This window comes from Filicampus tigris, chromosome 4 (assembly GCF_054856515.1).
Source record: "Filicampus tigris isolate MCC_2025a chromosome 4, RoL_Ftig_1.0, whole genome shotgun sequence".
Taxonomy (NCBI): Eukaryota; Metazoa; Chordata; class Actinopteri; order Syngnathiformes; family Syngnathidae; genus Filicampus; species Filicampus tigris.
Genome location: NC_141220.1, coordinates 1,122,526 through 1,136,574, shown reverse-complemented (window position 1 = coordinate 1,136,574; position 14,049 = coordinate 1,122,526). Strand labels below are relative to the sequence as shown.

General features: G+C 42.4%; 1 protein-coding gene across 1 annotated transcript in view; it reads left to right on the top strand.

The window, feature by feature from the left end:
* Nucleotides 1-14,049, top strand: part of vps4a (vacuolar protein sorting 4 homolog A) — an 86,991-nt gene that overhangs the window by 5,459 nt on the left and 67,483 nt on the right. The window contains exon 5 of the mRNA XM_086027433.1: nt 4,570-4,689. Coding sequence (XP_085883559.1) covers nt 4,570-4,689 — 120 coding nt within the window. The remainder of the gene's footprint in view (nt 1-4,569; nt 4,690-14,049) is intronic.

Here is a 14,049-nt window from a genome sequence, read left to right as displayed (position 1 = left end):
ATACATACCCGCACTCATAAAAGGCGGTGACTGGTTCCCAGCGCGAGATCGACCAACGAGAGCACAAGTGGATTTACTTTTTCCACATACGGTACTGTACGTGAGCTCACTCGGTGCGTGTCATCGCAGCCTCTCGCTTAGTCTCGTCCACTATTCAAATGTGCCGTCGATTTAGTCAGAGTCAAGCTGGATACTTTCTCCTCCATATTTGTAATGATGTGTTTGCTCTAATAAAGTTTTGTAAAAATCGGATAGTACAGTACATGAGCTGTGTTTGTAATTCGTGAGTGCAGGTCCCGACCGGCCAGCGGCACGGACCACTTAAGACATTGCCAAATAAAGTGTGAAAGTGTTTGTTACTTTTGTCTTAGGTTGCCTTAAAACAGCTTACTGTAACTACAATCCCGCGTTGCATTTTATCCAAAGGACTTTATTGATGTTGTTGTGCAAAGATAAAGTTAATGCATGATCCCCCTGGCGGCCATGCTTCTTCTTCGTTTTTGAAATGAAGTAGGAGGAGGAGAGGAAGAAGAAAAAGCAGGCAAAGAAGGAGGGAAGAGGAAGCGGCCGCTTTTACTTTCACTTTTCACGACGGCAACAAGCGTTTTAAAGTGCAGGATTGGATAAATTACACTATGGCATTCGAGTTAAGGTAAGTCTGTCCCCCCATTAACCGCGATGAATGAGGGATCACTGTAATTGAAATCACGATTATTCAAACGATTTGCTACAAAACAAGAACAGGTTCAAACATCTAAAAATTTTTTTTGTTTTTAAAGTAATATTTAAGTAATTTGCTTCTGATAAATTATAAATTGAATATGCTGATTGGGTCAAACTAATTTAAATGTTGACTGTTGCATACTAGTAATCTATACAATACTTCTAAGTTACAGTAGGCCATATATAAACTGTATTACAATATAATGACCAATAATATGTTTGCATTTTGCATTTGAAGCAATTCGAAACAAAAATAAACACAAAAGTCACAATAATACTGTTTAGCATGGTTTCTATTTTTGTGCTAGTAGTAGTAGTGTATATTTGCATAAAATATGGTATTTAAAATAAATCCCTCGTGCTGATTGCAAAGTGGAGTCTGTGCCCTCAAAATTTGGAAGCCTTGTCCGGGCATTAGATTCTGTTATCTCTTTGTGTCTCTCCAATGTTGATGGGTGGGGGTTGCTGCGTACATTGTTTCAACGTTGCGCACGACGCCAAATCTGACTCGGTGTTTTCTTGCTTCACATTTTTTTTCATAGTTTGGCCGGGTATGCGACTTATACTCCGGATCAACTTTTGTGTGAAATTATTAACACATTATATCGTATCCCTTTCCTTTTCAAGATCAGCAAACAATAAACCAAACAACCACAGGAGGGCGTTCTAAAGCTGCATATAAACCTGCATCACATAATGACTTTACAATGGGCAGAATAACCTGTAGTGCAGAGCTGGGCAGACCTGTATAGCATTTCACATAAAGGAACATAAAGACGCTATTAACGCTATTAAAATGCATGGATAATATAAACAGTTAAATCCTAATATTTTGTTAAATAAGTAATTAAAATAGTATGATAAAAAGGCAATTTGACTATCAATACATCTACTTGCCGTTTTTTCTTTGACATTTTTATCCTAGCAGGTTAACCGGGTCCACCTCATCTTTGAGAGGTGTTTAGGACTTCCTAATATTAAAATAAGAAATTTATGATTTTTCGTGAAAAGCTGTTGCCATGGAGACACCCAGTTCGCCCAAAAAACAACGCTCATTTTGAGGGTCTGAACATGCTCAAAATCTCACAAAACTTTGCACATACGTCAGGCCTGGCAAAATCATCAATATATATATATATATATTTTTGCGCAATTTGTAAAAAATGGCTCACTAGCGCTCCATAGAAATTTTAAAGAATTTAGCCCTGGTTGTACTTTTCGCCTAGATCGACGATAATTTGGTGGTATATGTAACAGTTCAAGGCCTATAAAAAAGTCTCTTGGAGCCATGTGCTAAACCAAACGGGAAGTCGGCCATTTTGAATCAAGTTTAAAGTATGAATTTGCTCTGATTACAATAGCTGCTGGAACTTGACCCACATTATAATTTCTTCTAAAAAACGACTGACATTTAATGAAGGTCGAATCTTGAAGACATCTCCAAACTTATTTTTCATCGTAGTGGTAGCGCTCCCTACCGGCTAAAGGAAGTACATGTTTTATTCTTTGATCTTTTTCTCCTCGCAAGTTAACCAGGTCAACCTCAGAATTACTCGGAAGACTCTGTAGACCTTCCTGATGTTAAAATACAATATTTGTGATTTTTCGTTAAAAGCTGCCGTCATGGCAACGGGCTGTTCGCAAATAAAACTACGCTGATTTTGACGGTCTAAACACGCATGAAATCTCACGAAACTTTGCACACACATCAGGCCTGATCACATCCTCTTTTTGTTGTTGTTGTACGTCGCAATTGTTTAAGAAATGTCTCGCCAGCGCCTCCAAGAATTTTTTAAACAATCAGCCCCAGTTGTACGTTTTAACTATATCTATGAAAATTTCGTGGTATATGTAACAGGCCAAGACCTACAAAAAAGTCTCTTGGAGCCATGTGCTAAACCGAACAGGAAGTCCGCCATTTTGAATTTACGTTACAATTCAGCATCACATTGGCTTTAAAAGCAGCTGTAATGTGATCCGCATGATAATATCTTGTCAAAATTTCACACATTCGATGAGAGTCTACACCTGAAGACATCTATGAACTAACTTTTCTTCGTGGTGGGAGCGCCACCTACTGGCTAAATGAATTACATGTTTTATTCTTTCATGTTTCTCTCCTGGCATGTTAGCCAGATCTCCTTCACATTTGCTCAGAAGAGTGTTTACGCCTTCATGATGTTAAAACACCAAGTTTGAGATTTATCGCAAAAAGCTGTTGCCATGGTAATGCCCGGTTTGCCAATAAAACAATGCTGATTTTGACAATGTAAACATGCACGCAAACTCATGAAACTTTGCACACATAGAAGGCCTGGTAAATTAATCAATAATTAATTATTCAACTGTGCAATCATTAAAAGATGACTCGCTACCGCCCCCTAGAATATTTTAAAAAAGTGGCCCTCTTAGAGCCATATGCTAAACCTGAGAGGAAGTCCGCCATTTTGAATTTAGTTGAAAGTTTGGACTCACCTTGACTACAAAAGCTGCTGTAACTTGATCCATGTGATAATTTCGATTATTCAATTCTGATGTGCGAGCATCCCAACGTGCCGGAACCCCAACGTTGGAACCCCAAGGGCTGCGAGGGCCCTTTATAGCTGCTTGCAGCCCTAGATATTATTATTTTTCTGCATGTTCGATCGCATTTTTGACCCCCTAAACATGCACGAAAACTCACCAAACTTGCAGTCTCATCGGGCGTGGCGAAAAAATTGATATTTTTAAGTCGCCGTAAACGACACAAACAGAATGGCTCTGTAGCGCCACCTAGAGTAGGAAAACAAAATAGAATTCCAGCCTGTTTGACCTAGGGCTACGGATATTGGCAGGCACGTGTAGCACCTTGAGACGTACAAAAAAGTCCATTGCAGCCATAGTCTAAAGAGTACAGGAAGTGAGCTATGAAGTTTTGAATGTCCAATTTTGGACCATTTTTGCACGTTTACAGGGGGCATACTTTTTCACCCATATCCCACCCAATTGACTTCAAACTTCAGATATATCATCTTAGGAACTGGGGCAACAACTGGGAAAATATTTGTGAGTTTTCGATCGGGCATCAAATTTGGCGTAATTTTTTTCCTTCACCATACAGCAGATAAACCTTAATAACTCCCCTGCACATGCTCCAAAAAATCCCAAACTTCACCTGTACGTAAAGAGTCGCGAACTGAAGACATCAATATGATAATATTCCATTATACATATAGCGCTACCTAGTGCCAACAAAAATTGTCATTTTTTACATTTCTATTTACTGCATGGAGCCCGTTGAACGAATCTGATAGAAAATTTGTCAGAAAAGCCTCAACACGTTGATCTTTCGCTACGCCGAATATTGTGACTTTTCGGCGAAGGCCGTGGCTTTGATGGTGTCGCAAACTCTGTCTCAACGTGACAATAAATAAACTTTTAACTTGACTCAGATCATCCAAATTTCCCCAAATTTTTCATATTTGATGATAGCCAAGGGCTGAAGACATCTACGAACTTATTTTTCATTGTAGTGGTAGCGCCACCTAGTGGCTGAAGGAAATGCATGTTTCATTCTTTGATCTTTTTCTCCTCACAGGTTAACCAGGTTGGCCTCAAAATTGCTTGAAAGACTCTGTAGACCTTCCTGATGTTAAAATACGATATTTGTGATTTTTTGTGAAAACCTGTTGCCATGGCAACACGCTGTTCGCCAAAAAAACAACACTCATTATGAGGGTCTGAACATGCTTGAAATCTCACGAAACTTTGGACATACATCAGGCCTGGTGAAATCATCAATATTTTTTAATTTTTTTGTACAAGCCTACATGTTAGTCAAGTATGTACTCTGATGTCTGTGTCCAGGTGCGATAGTTATGGAGAAGCCAAATGTGAGGTGGAATGATGTGGCTGGGCTTGAGGGAGCCAAGGAAGCTCTAAAAGAGGCTGTCATTCTTCCCATCAAATTCCCTCACCTCTTTACAGGTACTGAATAAATGAACTACCGTATTTTCCGCACTATAGGATGCTACTTTTTTCCTAGGTTTTGAACCATGCGGAAATCCAGAGCTATAGGCGCTCTAACCGGAATTACAATACAATACAATACAATTGCTATAAACAGGATGTGACTGCAGGTGGAAGAATTCAACAGGCGAGGGCGCTGCACACTATGTTATTGTGTTAGGTGGTATGTAGTATGTAGTAGAACAATAAAGGGTGGGCATTAACTGACAAACGGAGCGGGCAGTGAAATTAGGATAAATACTGTATTTTCACGACTATAAGGCGCACTTAAAAGTCTAAAATTTTCTCCAAAATGGACAATGGACCGAGTTCCAATATCTGTGAATGTTATCTGACTTTGTTGAGCTCTGCTTTTGACTGACTGGGAGCATTTGCTGCCAACACACTGGTTATATAGAGCAAAGGTGGACGTGAGTGAGGACAGCATGCGGACGTTAAAGGAAGAAAGAAGGGTGGGTGACAGAGGCGCTAAAGGCACGCCCTAGTAGGTAGATATGCAAGTGTATGCATTCATTGTGCATAACAACATTGTAAATGGTACCCATGAAGAGACACACCATCTATACATCCTGTTAAAGTGTGGGTCTTTTTAATAAAAAACACGTTTCAGCTTCTTTGCTTTGGCCCAACTCGGTCGGCATTTATTCGAACATGCAGTTTATCAGCGTCAACAACCTGTTACACATTCGGCTTCCACTCTCTCAACAGTGCATGATTTCCCCCTATTGGCGTAACTGATAACAACAACAACAACATATTACATTGTTACACATCCCGGCAAGAACCACCTTCCAGTGGATTACAAGGGAAGCTGGCCATCTTCCGCTCCTACTGTTGTAAAAAGATTGTCGATAAACGCATCCGGGCCAAACACATGAGCAACTTGGACGACGTGCCGCTCACTTACGACATCCCGGTGAACCACACTGGAGAAGAAGGGGACTAGCACGGTAGCGATACCACAACGGGGCACGAGAAGTCGGCTTTTACTGTTGTGCTTGGTTGCCATGGTAATGGACAGAAACTGCCATCTATGGTGATTTTTAAGCGGAAGACGCTGCCTAAAGAAAAGTTTCCGGACGGAGTCATCATCAAGGCCAATCAAAAGGGCTGGACGAGGAGAAAAAGGAGAGAGTGGCTGACTGCGGGTGATTTTCCCCAAATACTGTATTTATTTCTACCTCATACCTAATCGCTTCACTGTATAAATGCCCCGACACGCTGGACCACATTTACTTCCGCAAACACGGGAGTGACGTCGTCTCGCATGCAGCTCAACTTTCGTGACGCATGTGTTCATACAGCAGGCAAGACTGAGGTCGCATTTAAAATAAGATAAGAAAAGAATGCCTTTATTGATCCCACAGTGGGGAAATTTTCATTGTTACAGCAGCAAAGATATAGGTCACACAGGGACGGTGGCATAAGGTAGCCATTAATGTATAACATTGACGGCAAACATTCAGGATCAAACCTATGTAAATATACGCAGTAACATGTGTATATACACATGTATATACACACCAATATACATCTACATAAAAAGTATGAGGAACACTCATTTTGGCCTGTACATAGTACAGAGGAACAATACTCTTAAGTAAGTGACAGTGCTGCAGTGCTGTAGTGAAATGTAAGGAACAGCATTGGATAAAAATAAAACTAGACTAACAGTAGTGGGGAATGTTGAGTATTGCACGGTATTACAGTAGTGGGGAATGTTGGGTACTGCACGATATGAGCTCAGGTGCAGGACTGCACAATTGCACTAATGTCCGCCAGTTTGTAGAGACTACACAATGTTCTTATTAAAGGGTCTGACAGCAGCAGGCAAGAAGGAACGGCGGAATCTCTCCTTTGCACAGCGAGGGTGTAACAGTCTGTCACTGAAGGAGCTGTGGAGTGCTGTTAGGGTGCCCTGGAGGGGGTGGTCCGGGACAGCTTGGCCAACATCCTCCTGTCCCCCACCGAGTCCACAGAGTCCAGGGAGCAGCCCAGGACAGAGCCGGCCCTCCTGACCAGTTTGTCCAGCCGCTTCTTGTCCCGGGCCGAGACGCCGCCTGCCCAGGTGACCACTCCCTGGAAGATGACCGATGCAACCACCGAGTCATAAAAGTTCCTGAGGAGTGTCCCCTGAACCCCAAAAGACCTCAGTCTCCTGAGTAGGAAGAGTCTGCTCTGACTCTTCCTATAGAGGGCGTCTGTGTTGTCGCACCAGTCCAGTTTATTGTTCAGATGAACACCCAGGTACTTGTAAGTTGAGACTCTCTCAATATCTGTTCCCCGGATATTCACTGGTGCAGGTGAAGAGTGCTGGCGCCTACCGAAACCCACCACCATTTCTTTGGATTTCCCCGCATTGATCAGGAGGCGGTTCTGCTGGCACTAGTCCACAAAACCCTGAGTAAGTTCTCTGTACTCCCGATCATCTCCGCCTGTGATGAGGCCGACAATCGCAGAGTCGTCAGAGAACTTCTGCAGGTGACAGGTAGGGGTGTTGTAGTTGAAGTCCGAGGTGTAGAGGGTGAACAGGAAGGGAGCCAAGACAGTTCCCTGTGGGGCCCCCGTGCTACAGAGGAGCACGTCAGACACACAGTCCTGTGTCCTCACATACAGTGGCCGGTTTGTGAGGTAGTCCTGGATCCATGTGGTGAGGTGGTGACCCCCGCCCGCTCCAGCTTGTCTCCCAGTAGGGTGGGCTGGATGGTGTTGAAAGCACTGGAGAAATCAAAGAACATGATCCTCACAGTGCTCCCCGCCTTCTCCAGGTGGGAGAGTGAAGTGTGGAGGAGGTAGATGATGGTATCATCCACACTGATGCCAGGCTCATATGCGAACTGGAGTGGGTCCATTGAGGAGCTCACCAGGGGGCTCAGGTGGACAAGGACCAGTCTTTCCAGGGTCTTCATCAGGTGAGACGTCAGCGCCACTGGTCTGAAGCTGTTGAGCTCCTTCGGGTGGGGGGGCTTTGGCACCGGGACCAGGCAGGATGTTTTCCATAGCTGGGGGACCCTGCCCAGCTTCAGGCTCAGGTTGAACATGTGCTGGACAATTCCACACAGCTGGTCTGTGCAGGATTTGAGGAGCTTGGGGCTGATGCCATCTGCCTTCCTCGCCTTCATCTTCTTCAGCTGGTTCCTCACCTGAGATGTTGTGAAGGCCAAGGCTGGGCAGGAGGGAGTGGTGGCTATCTGGTGTAGCTGGGAGCTGGAGACTGTGGAGAAAAGTGGTGAGGGGGTGACACGCCCAGCAGGAGGAATAGGTGGAGGCTGCAGCAGGCGAGACTGAGTGGGGGCAGGCATCTGATCGAACCTATTGAAAAAGAGGTTCAGCTCATTTGCCCACTGCAGGTCCCCCCCAGTCCGGGTCTTGGGTTGTCTGTGGCCTGAGATGGTCTTCAGGCCCCTCCAAAATGTAATATGAACGCTTACACAAAAATCAGATTTAAAAAAAAAATCTGAATTGACCATTAAGGCCTGCGTGTGAATCTAGCCAAAGAGACGGTTGGATGTTTTTTTCCGCACGTCACCCTCGCTGTTAATCTGTGACTCCATGCGGACCCATCTCACAGCCGCTGTAAAAAACCAAGTGAAGCAAATGAACTCCGAGCTTGCCATTATTCCCGGAGGCTTAACCAAACACTGGACATCGGCGTAAATAGGGCGTTCAAAGTTGGCGTGGGAGCGATGGATGACGGACGGCGAACACAGCTTCACAAAGACTGGGAGGCAGCGCCGGGCAAGTTACGCTACAATTTGTGAATGGATTGTGGATTGAGCTAAAGTGTCTGCTTGCACTGTTGTGCGAGCTTTCGCAAAAGCCGGCATTGTTTCTGAGGAGCCGCACGGCAACGAGACTGACTCGGACAATGACGAAAGCGAACCTGGCGGGTTTAATGGAGAGCTTGCCCAGCTGTTCGTTTCGGACACTGAAGATGAGGACTTTGATGGATTTGTGGATCACAGTTAATCACTGACAATTACGTGAGTCCATTGTTAAATGTTTCAATAAAAAACAGTTTTGCTCCCGCTGCTTTTTTAAAAACATACGTTAGCATGCTTGCTAGCATATGTTTTAGCGTGCACGCATGCTACCGTGTGTTTTAAGCTATCGTAGGTTTTACCAATAATACGGTGTGCCTTATGTATGTCTTAAATACAGAAATAGCACCCGTAACTGAGACTGCGTCTTTTAATATGGTGCGCCTTTTGGTTGTGAAAATACAGGACTGTTTTTCTCTTGATTCTGTTCCGTTTTAATCAGCAAGGTTGCTACCGTGTTAAAAGGTACTGTTAGAAAAGAATATGTTCAGGTACATGTACATTTACAGTTCAAAATTGTTCTGTAAATGCAGTAAATATCTATTTTTTCAACATAGAAGACGACTTCATGTGTTTCAGTGAAGATGATTTAAGTGACTTGTGTTTTCAAACAGGAGAAATGAAGATAAATAGTTTATTTTGTCTTTGTTCTGGTCCGTTTTAATCAGCAAAGTTACTGCCATGTTAAAAGGCATTGTTAGGAAAGGATCTATTCAGGTACATACATGTACATTAACAGTTCAAAGATCAGATCAAATTTTTCAACGAAGATAGGTGCGGCTTATATAAAAGTGCGGCTCATATGTTTTTTTCATTAATTAAAAAAAAATAGAGTGGGTGCGGCTTATCGTCCAGAAAATACGTAATAAAATATACCGTATTTTCCGGACTATACGTTGCGTCTTTTTTCATTGTTTGGCGACTTATGTGTGAAATTATTAACACATTATTACCTGTATATCATTTCACATGTTATTTTAACCCACTTAAAGGAAAACATAAAGATAATCCTAAAAGCTATTAAAATGCATGAATAATCGAAACGGTTAAAATCTAATATTGTGTTAGATAAGTAACTAAAATAGTATGATGAATAGACAATTTGACTGTATATCAATCCATCTAGACAAAATAGTGTACTGTTCCTTTAAAAGGCGCCGTGCCTGGCCATGGTCTTGCATCATCAGCCAGCCACACACACACACACACACACACGCACGCACGCATGAGAGCGGAGGAGAGAACAGATAATTACGACCGAATACAAAAATACTTTTGGAGACTTGGAAATATTCTACATGGTCGGCGATAAATATAAGACTTATTTAATCGATCTACAGCCGTTTTGGTGAGTTTAAAGTGATCTTACCGTAACTTTCTTGTAATGCTACATGTGTGGATGTTAGCTAAATGTTACCATTGTAGCTCGGTGGAAATGATGTGTACATTTTTTTTCATTTGATTTATATGGACACATTTATTTGTGTTACGCGCCAGAGACAACTTGGATTCCGGGGGACTGGGGTGGGGGGGGGGACTTATACTCCAGTGCGATTTATATATGTTTTGTTCTTCTGCACTATGCATTTTATGGCTGTGCGACTAGTACTCCGGAGCGACGTATAGTCCGGAAAATACGGTAGATTTTGTGTGCATTGTCATGAATGTTAAGACCATCAAAATCTCTGTAAATTTTCTCTGGTTGATTTGAGTTGGGAAACAGCGTGTAGCCACAACAAAAGCATTGAATGAAATTAAAAGCTTTGATTTTACTGTTCATCATGAACATCTTTAAATTAAACACCAACAGTTTCAAGACAATCAGATATAACAAGGTTTTTCCTGCATTCAAAATTGCAAGGCGGCCGCCTCCAGCTAATTGTGTGCCCGCCTCGAGCCAGACCGATTGATATTGCTCAACACAGCGCGATTGATATTCCACTGCAGTTTCAGCATTCACCACTATGGAGGCGCTATATCAGGTCTGTCCAACCTGTGACTCACGAGCCGATGCGGCTCTTAAACCTTATATGGTGTTCGGGTCTGTGGGACCCACGTTCAGTTTTTATCAAAAGAAATATGACCCGAGGCATATCTGAAACCTTCTTCTCATGGTGATAACACACTTTTATGGGAGTTTTTAAATTTTTTTATAACATCTTATTTAAAAAAAAAAAGAATCGCACATTAATTCATAAATATGATCTAACAAAGGTAAATGGCAAATAATGTTTGCTGTTCATATGACTTCGAATTGGGGTATGGTAAACATCTGTTGAGTGTTTTAACACAAAATTATTTGTGTTGTTTTGAAAACCCAAAACTTAGCGGGTCCACCAGACCAATCAACACTGGCTGAGTAACAAAAATACTTTTTACTGTGAACTTGCAGGGCGCTGTTGTACATGCCATTCATTGTGTATGTGGTGAAGTGCGGTACCACAAAATCAAGCGTTGCTAGGGCGTTGCTATGCATTCTGGGATGTCTGCATACGTGTGGTATGTCACGACGGCAAATCCCCTCTGATTGAAACATATTCTATTTTATGTCGGCGCCGTCGTGACGCCAGAAAGCATTTCCAATAAGAGAGGGGCTGGCAAGCGATTTACTGCTATTTTGGCGGACTTAATTACACGTCGCGGCATGAGGACAATGGTGGAAGCCTTGATAAAGTGCATTTACTGTATTTACACTGATCTTGTCTCCTCTTGAATTTCTGTTTTTAAAATGAGGAAAGACTTGGCTTTCTTTTGTAACAATGAAATATACTTTTTTGTAAAGCAGTAGGAAAAGCCTCACTTTTTACTTCCTGGTCGGCTGCTACGTCAGCACTTCCAAATATGGGCACGCCGTTGCGTGTAAAAGGGCTTCTCCGAGTGCGTCAATGGATTACATTGTATGTAAAGTCAAAGTATGTCATTACATTCGGCAAGCGAGGTACCAGCTACGTACCTCTCACGCATGCACTATTACACAAACGAGATCGAGGGGAAAAAAACAACGTTGAGTATTGTTGCCTACCAAGTGAACTTTCAAAATGGGAGGGAAAATATCAGATCATAATATAAATTATGAAGTTCAACAAATGACGTTTTAAAACAGTTTTTTTTTTTAATGTAATGGCAACCCCATTAAAAAAAACAAAACTACAAAAACAAAACGGCAACACCAGCACAAATACACTGCAAAGCTAGCATATCTTGTGAGCTCATATGCAGGTCTATTTTGTGTCGGCCCATACGTATAATGTGGCTCTTTACAGTAACAGTTGAAAATTGTGGCTCTAGTTTTAATAAATGAATGCTTAAAAGATATAATAGACATTCTTATTGGAGCTCTTACGTATGTTCCCTGTAAAAGAAAGCGAATCAGTTGAATCTAGAGAATACATGCACGTCATGGCGCGTGGTCAGGATGGTACCACCTCTGCCTCAATCTGAGCCAGGAAAAACCCTGTATAATCTCTCGAAGAATTTCTTTAATATGTGACCTGTATAAAAGGCCAAAAATGGGGCCAAATTTGAAAGAAAATTCTAAATGCTTGACTCCTTGTTAGTTTTACAGTAGCAATAGCTCCAAGAGAATATTTCATACGTCTTGTAGGGCTGTTCGATTTTGCCTAACAAGAAAAGCCCGATTATTTTCTCTCATACCCGATTTTCCGATAACGATTATGATTTCTTTGTAAAATCAAAATAATGACAAAGTATTTTGTAAAAAATAAAGTATGTCTTTTATTTAAACTTTTTTTTTTTTACTTTGAACTCAAAATGCCAGTGAATTTAACTCAATCCCTTGGGATTAAGAGCATTTTATTTATACAACAGACTTAAGATCTGTTCTTAAATGAACCAATAATGAAAGAAGTGGATATACCATTTGAAACAAAATCAAACATGAGAAAAGGTAGTCAGTCAGTCTGTAAACCAGGGGTAGGGAATTCCGGTTCCTCAAGTGTTTTGGATCTCTCCCAACTACCACACACCTGACTCAAATGATCAGGATTGTTTCAGACTTCTACCGAGCATGCTGATGATCTGATAATTTCAATCAAGTGTGTTGTAGTAGGGAGGGATCCAAAACAGGCAGGATAAGGCTCTCGAGGAACCGGAGTTCCCTACCCCTGCTGTAAGGGGTCAATCTGTCAGCAAGTCATTCTGCCAACCAGCTCGCCAGTCAGTCAGTTGCAGGCTTAAAGTGATGTGCTACAGTCACATTTCTCTCTGGTCTTAATTAAACATAAATTAATGATTAGTGCAAAACTGTCACTCAATAATAACAGCATGCAAGGTGACAATCACCTTGTCTAAACAAACACAACTATCCTTAATGCCAGTGAAGGTGACAAACACAGAATGCTCCTTTCGGATTATGAGCACCTCATCTTTACAATTGACGTCAGGTCTCTCTTCTCTTCATGAAACAAAAATGAATAAATAAAGTGCAGCTCGTTAACTTTTGTAAAATAAAATAACCTACAGTCAGTCAAGTCAGTCAGTAAACTGCCCAGTCTGTCAGCAAGCCCTAGGCCAGTTCAGGTAGCCAGGCTTCAAATTTTGTGAGAGGATCACAAGTCTGTCGACGGAAATGGGTTGAGCGATGCTCTGTGGCATGTCACTATGCCACCCCCATTACTAAAGAGCCCCTCAGATGGGGCACTTGTTGCAGGGATTGATAGGTATTTCTTGTCTAGCTTGCTGAGGCTCGGGAGGTTTTCTCCTTGTCCCATCCACCACTTAAATGGATCTGCATCCTCGCTTGCTTCAGGGATCAACCAGCTCCGTTCTGATCCTCACTTCCTGTGATAAGAATGGTGGCCCCTTCTTCTGCAAGAAGCTCGACAAGGGCCTCTTCCTCTTTTGCACAGGACCAGGCTGAACTGCAAATGGACCTTGTGAAGTTCCCTCCTCCCTCTTCCCGGTGTACCTGCACAGCTCGGCTAGGCTCAGTGGGCACCAGGGCCAGAAGCTCCGTGATTGCTCTCTCCTTAATGTGCTCCATCTTATCAGAGTTGAATGCCGTGGGGAACCTGGGATCCATGAGTGAGGCGATGTCCAGGAGTTAATCTTTGACAAGGTCACTATGCTTTTATGTAATGTAATTCAGAATGTTCCCTTTGATTTTTTTTTTTTTTTTTTTTTTTTTTGGGCAAGACCTGTGTCGTCGTATTCTGGCATGAGCAGGCTGCTTTTGAACATGCTTAGTGTGGGCTTTATAGAGACAGTGACATAGCTTTCCCCAGACAGTGCATCAGTGAATTCTTGCAGTGGTTTGACAGCTTTGTTCACAGACTTCAAATCCTCAATGGTTTGCATGGAGGGGACAAGATGCCTGTTTTTTTTTTTTTTGGTCAAACCCAAGGACTTGTGCTATGGCACTCCCTTGCTCCAGGACACGTTCAATCATGGCTTGGCGGGATCCCCACCTGGTTGGAGACTCAGTGATGAGTTGATGTCTGGGCAGGTTGAACTCAGTCTGGACTGCATCCAACTCTCT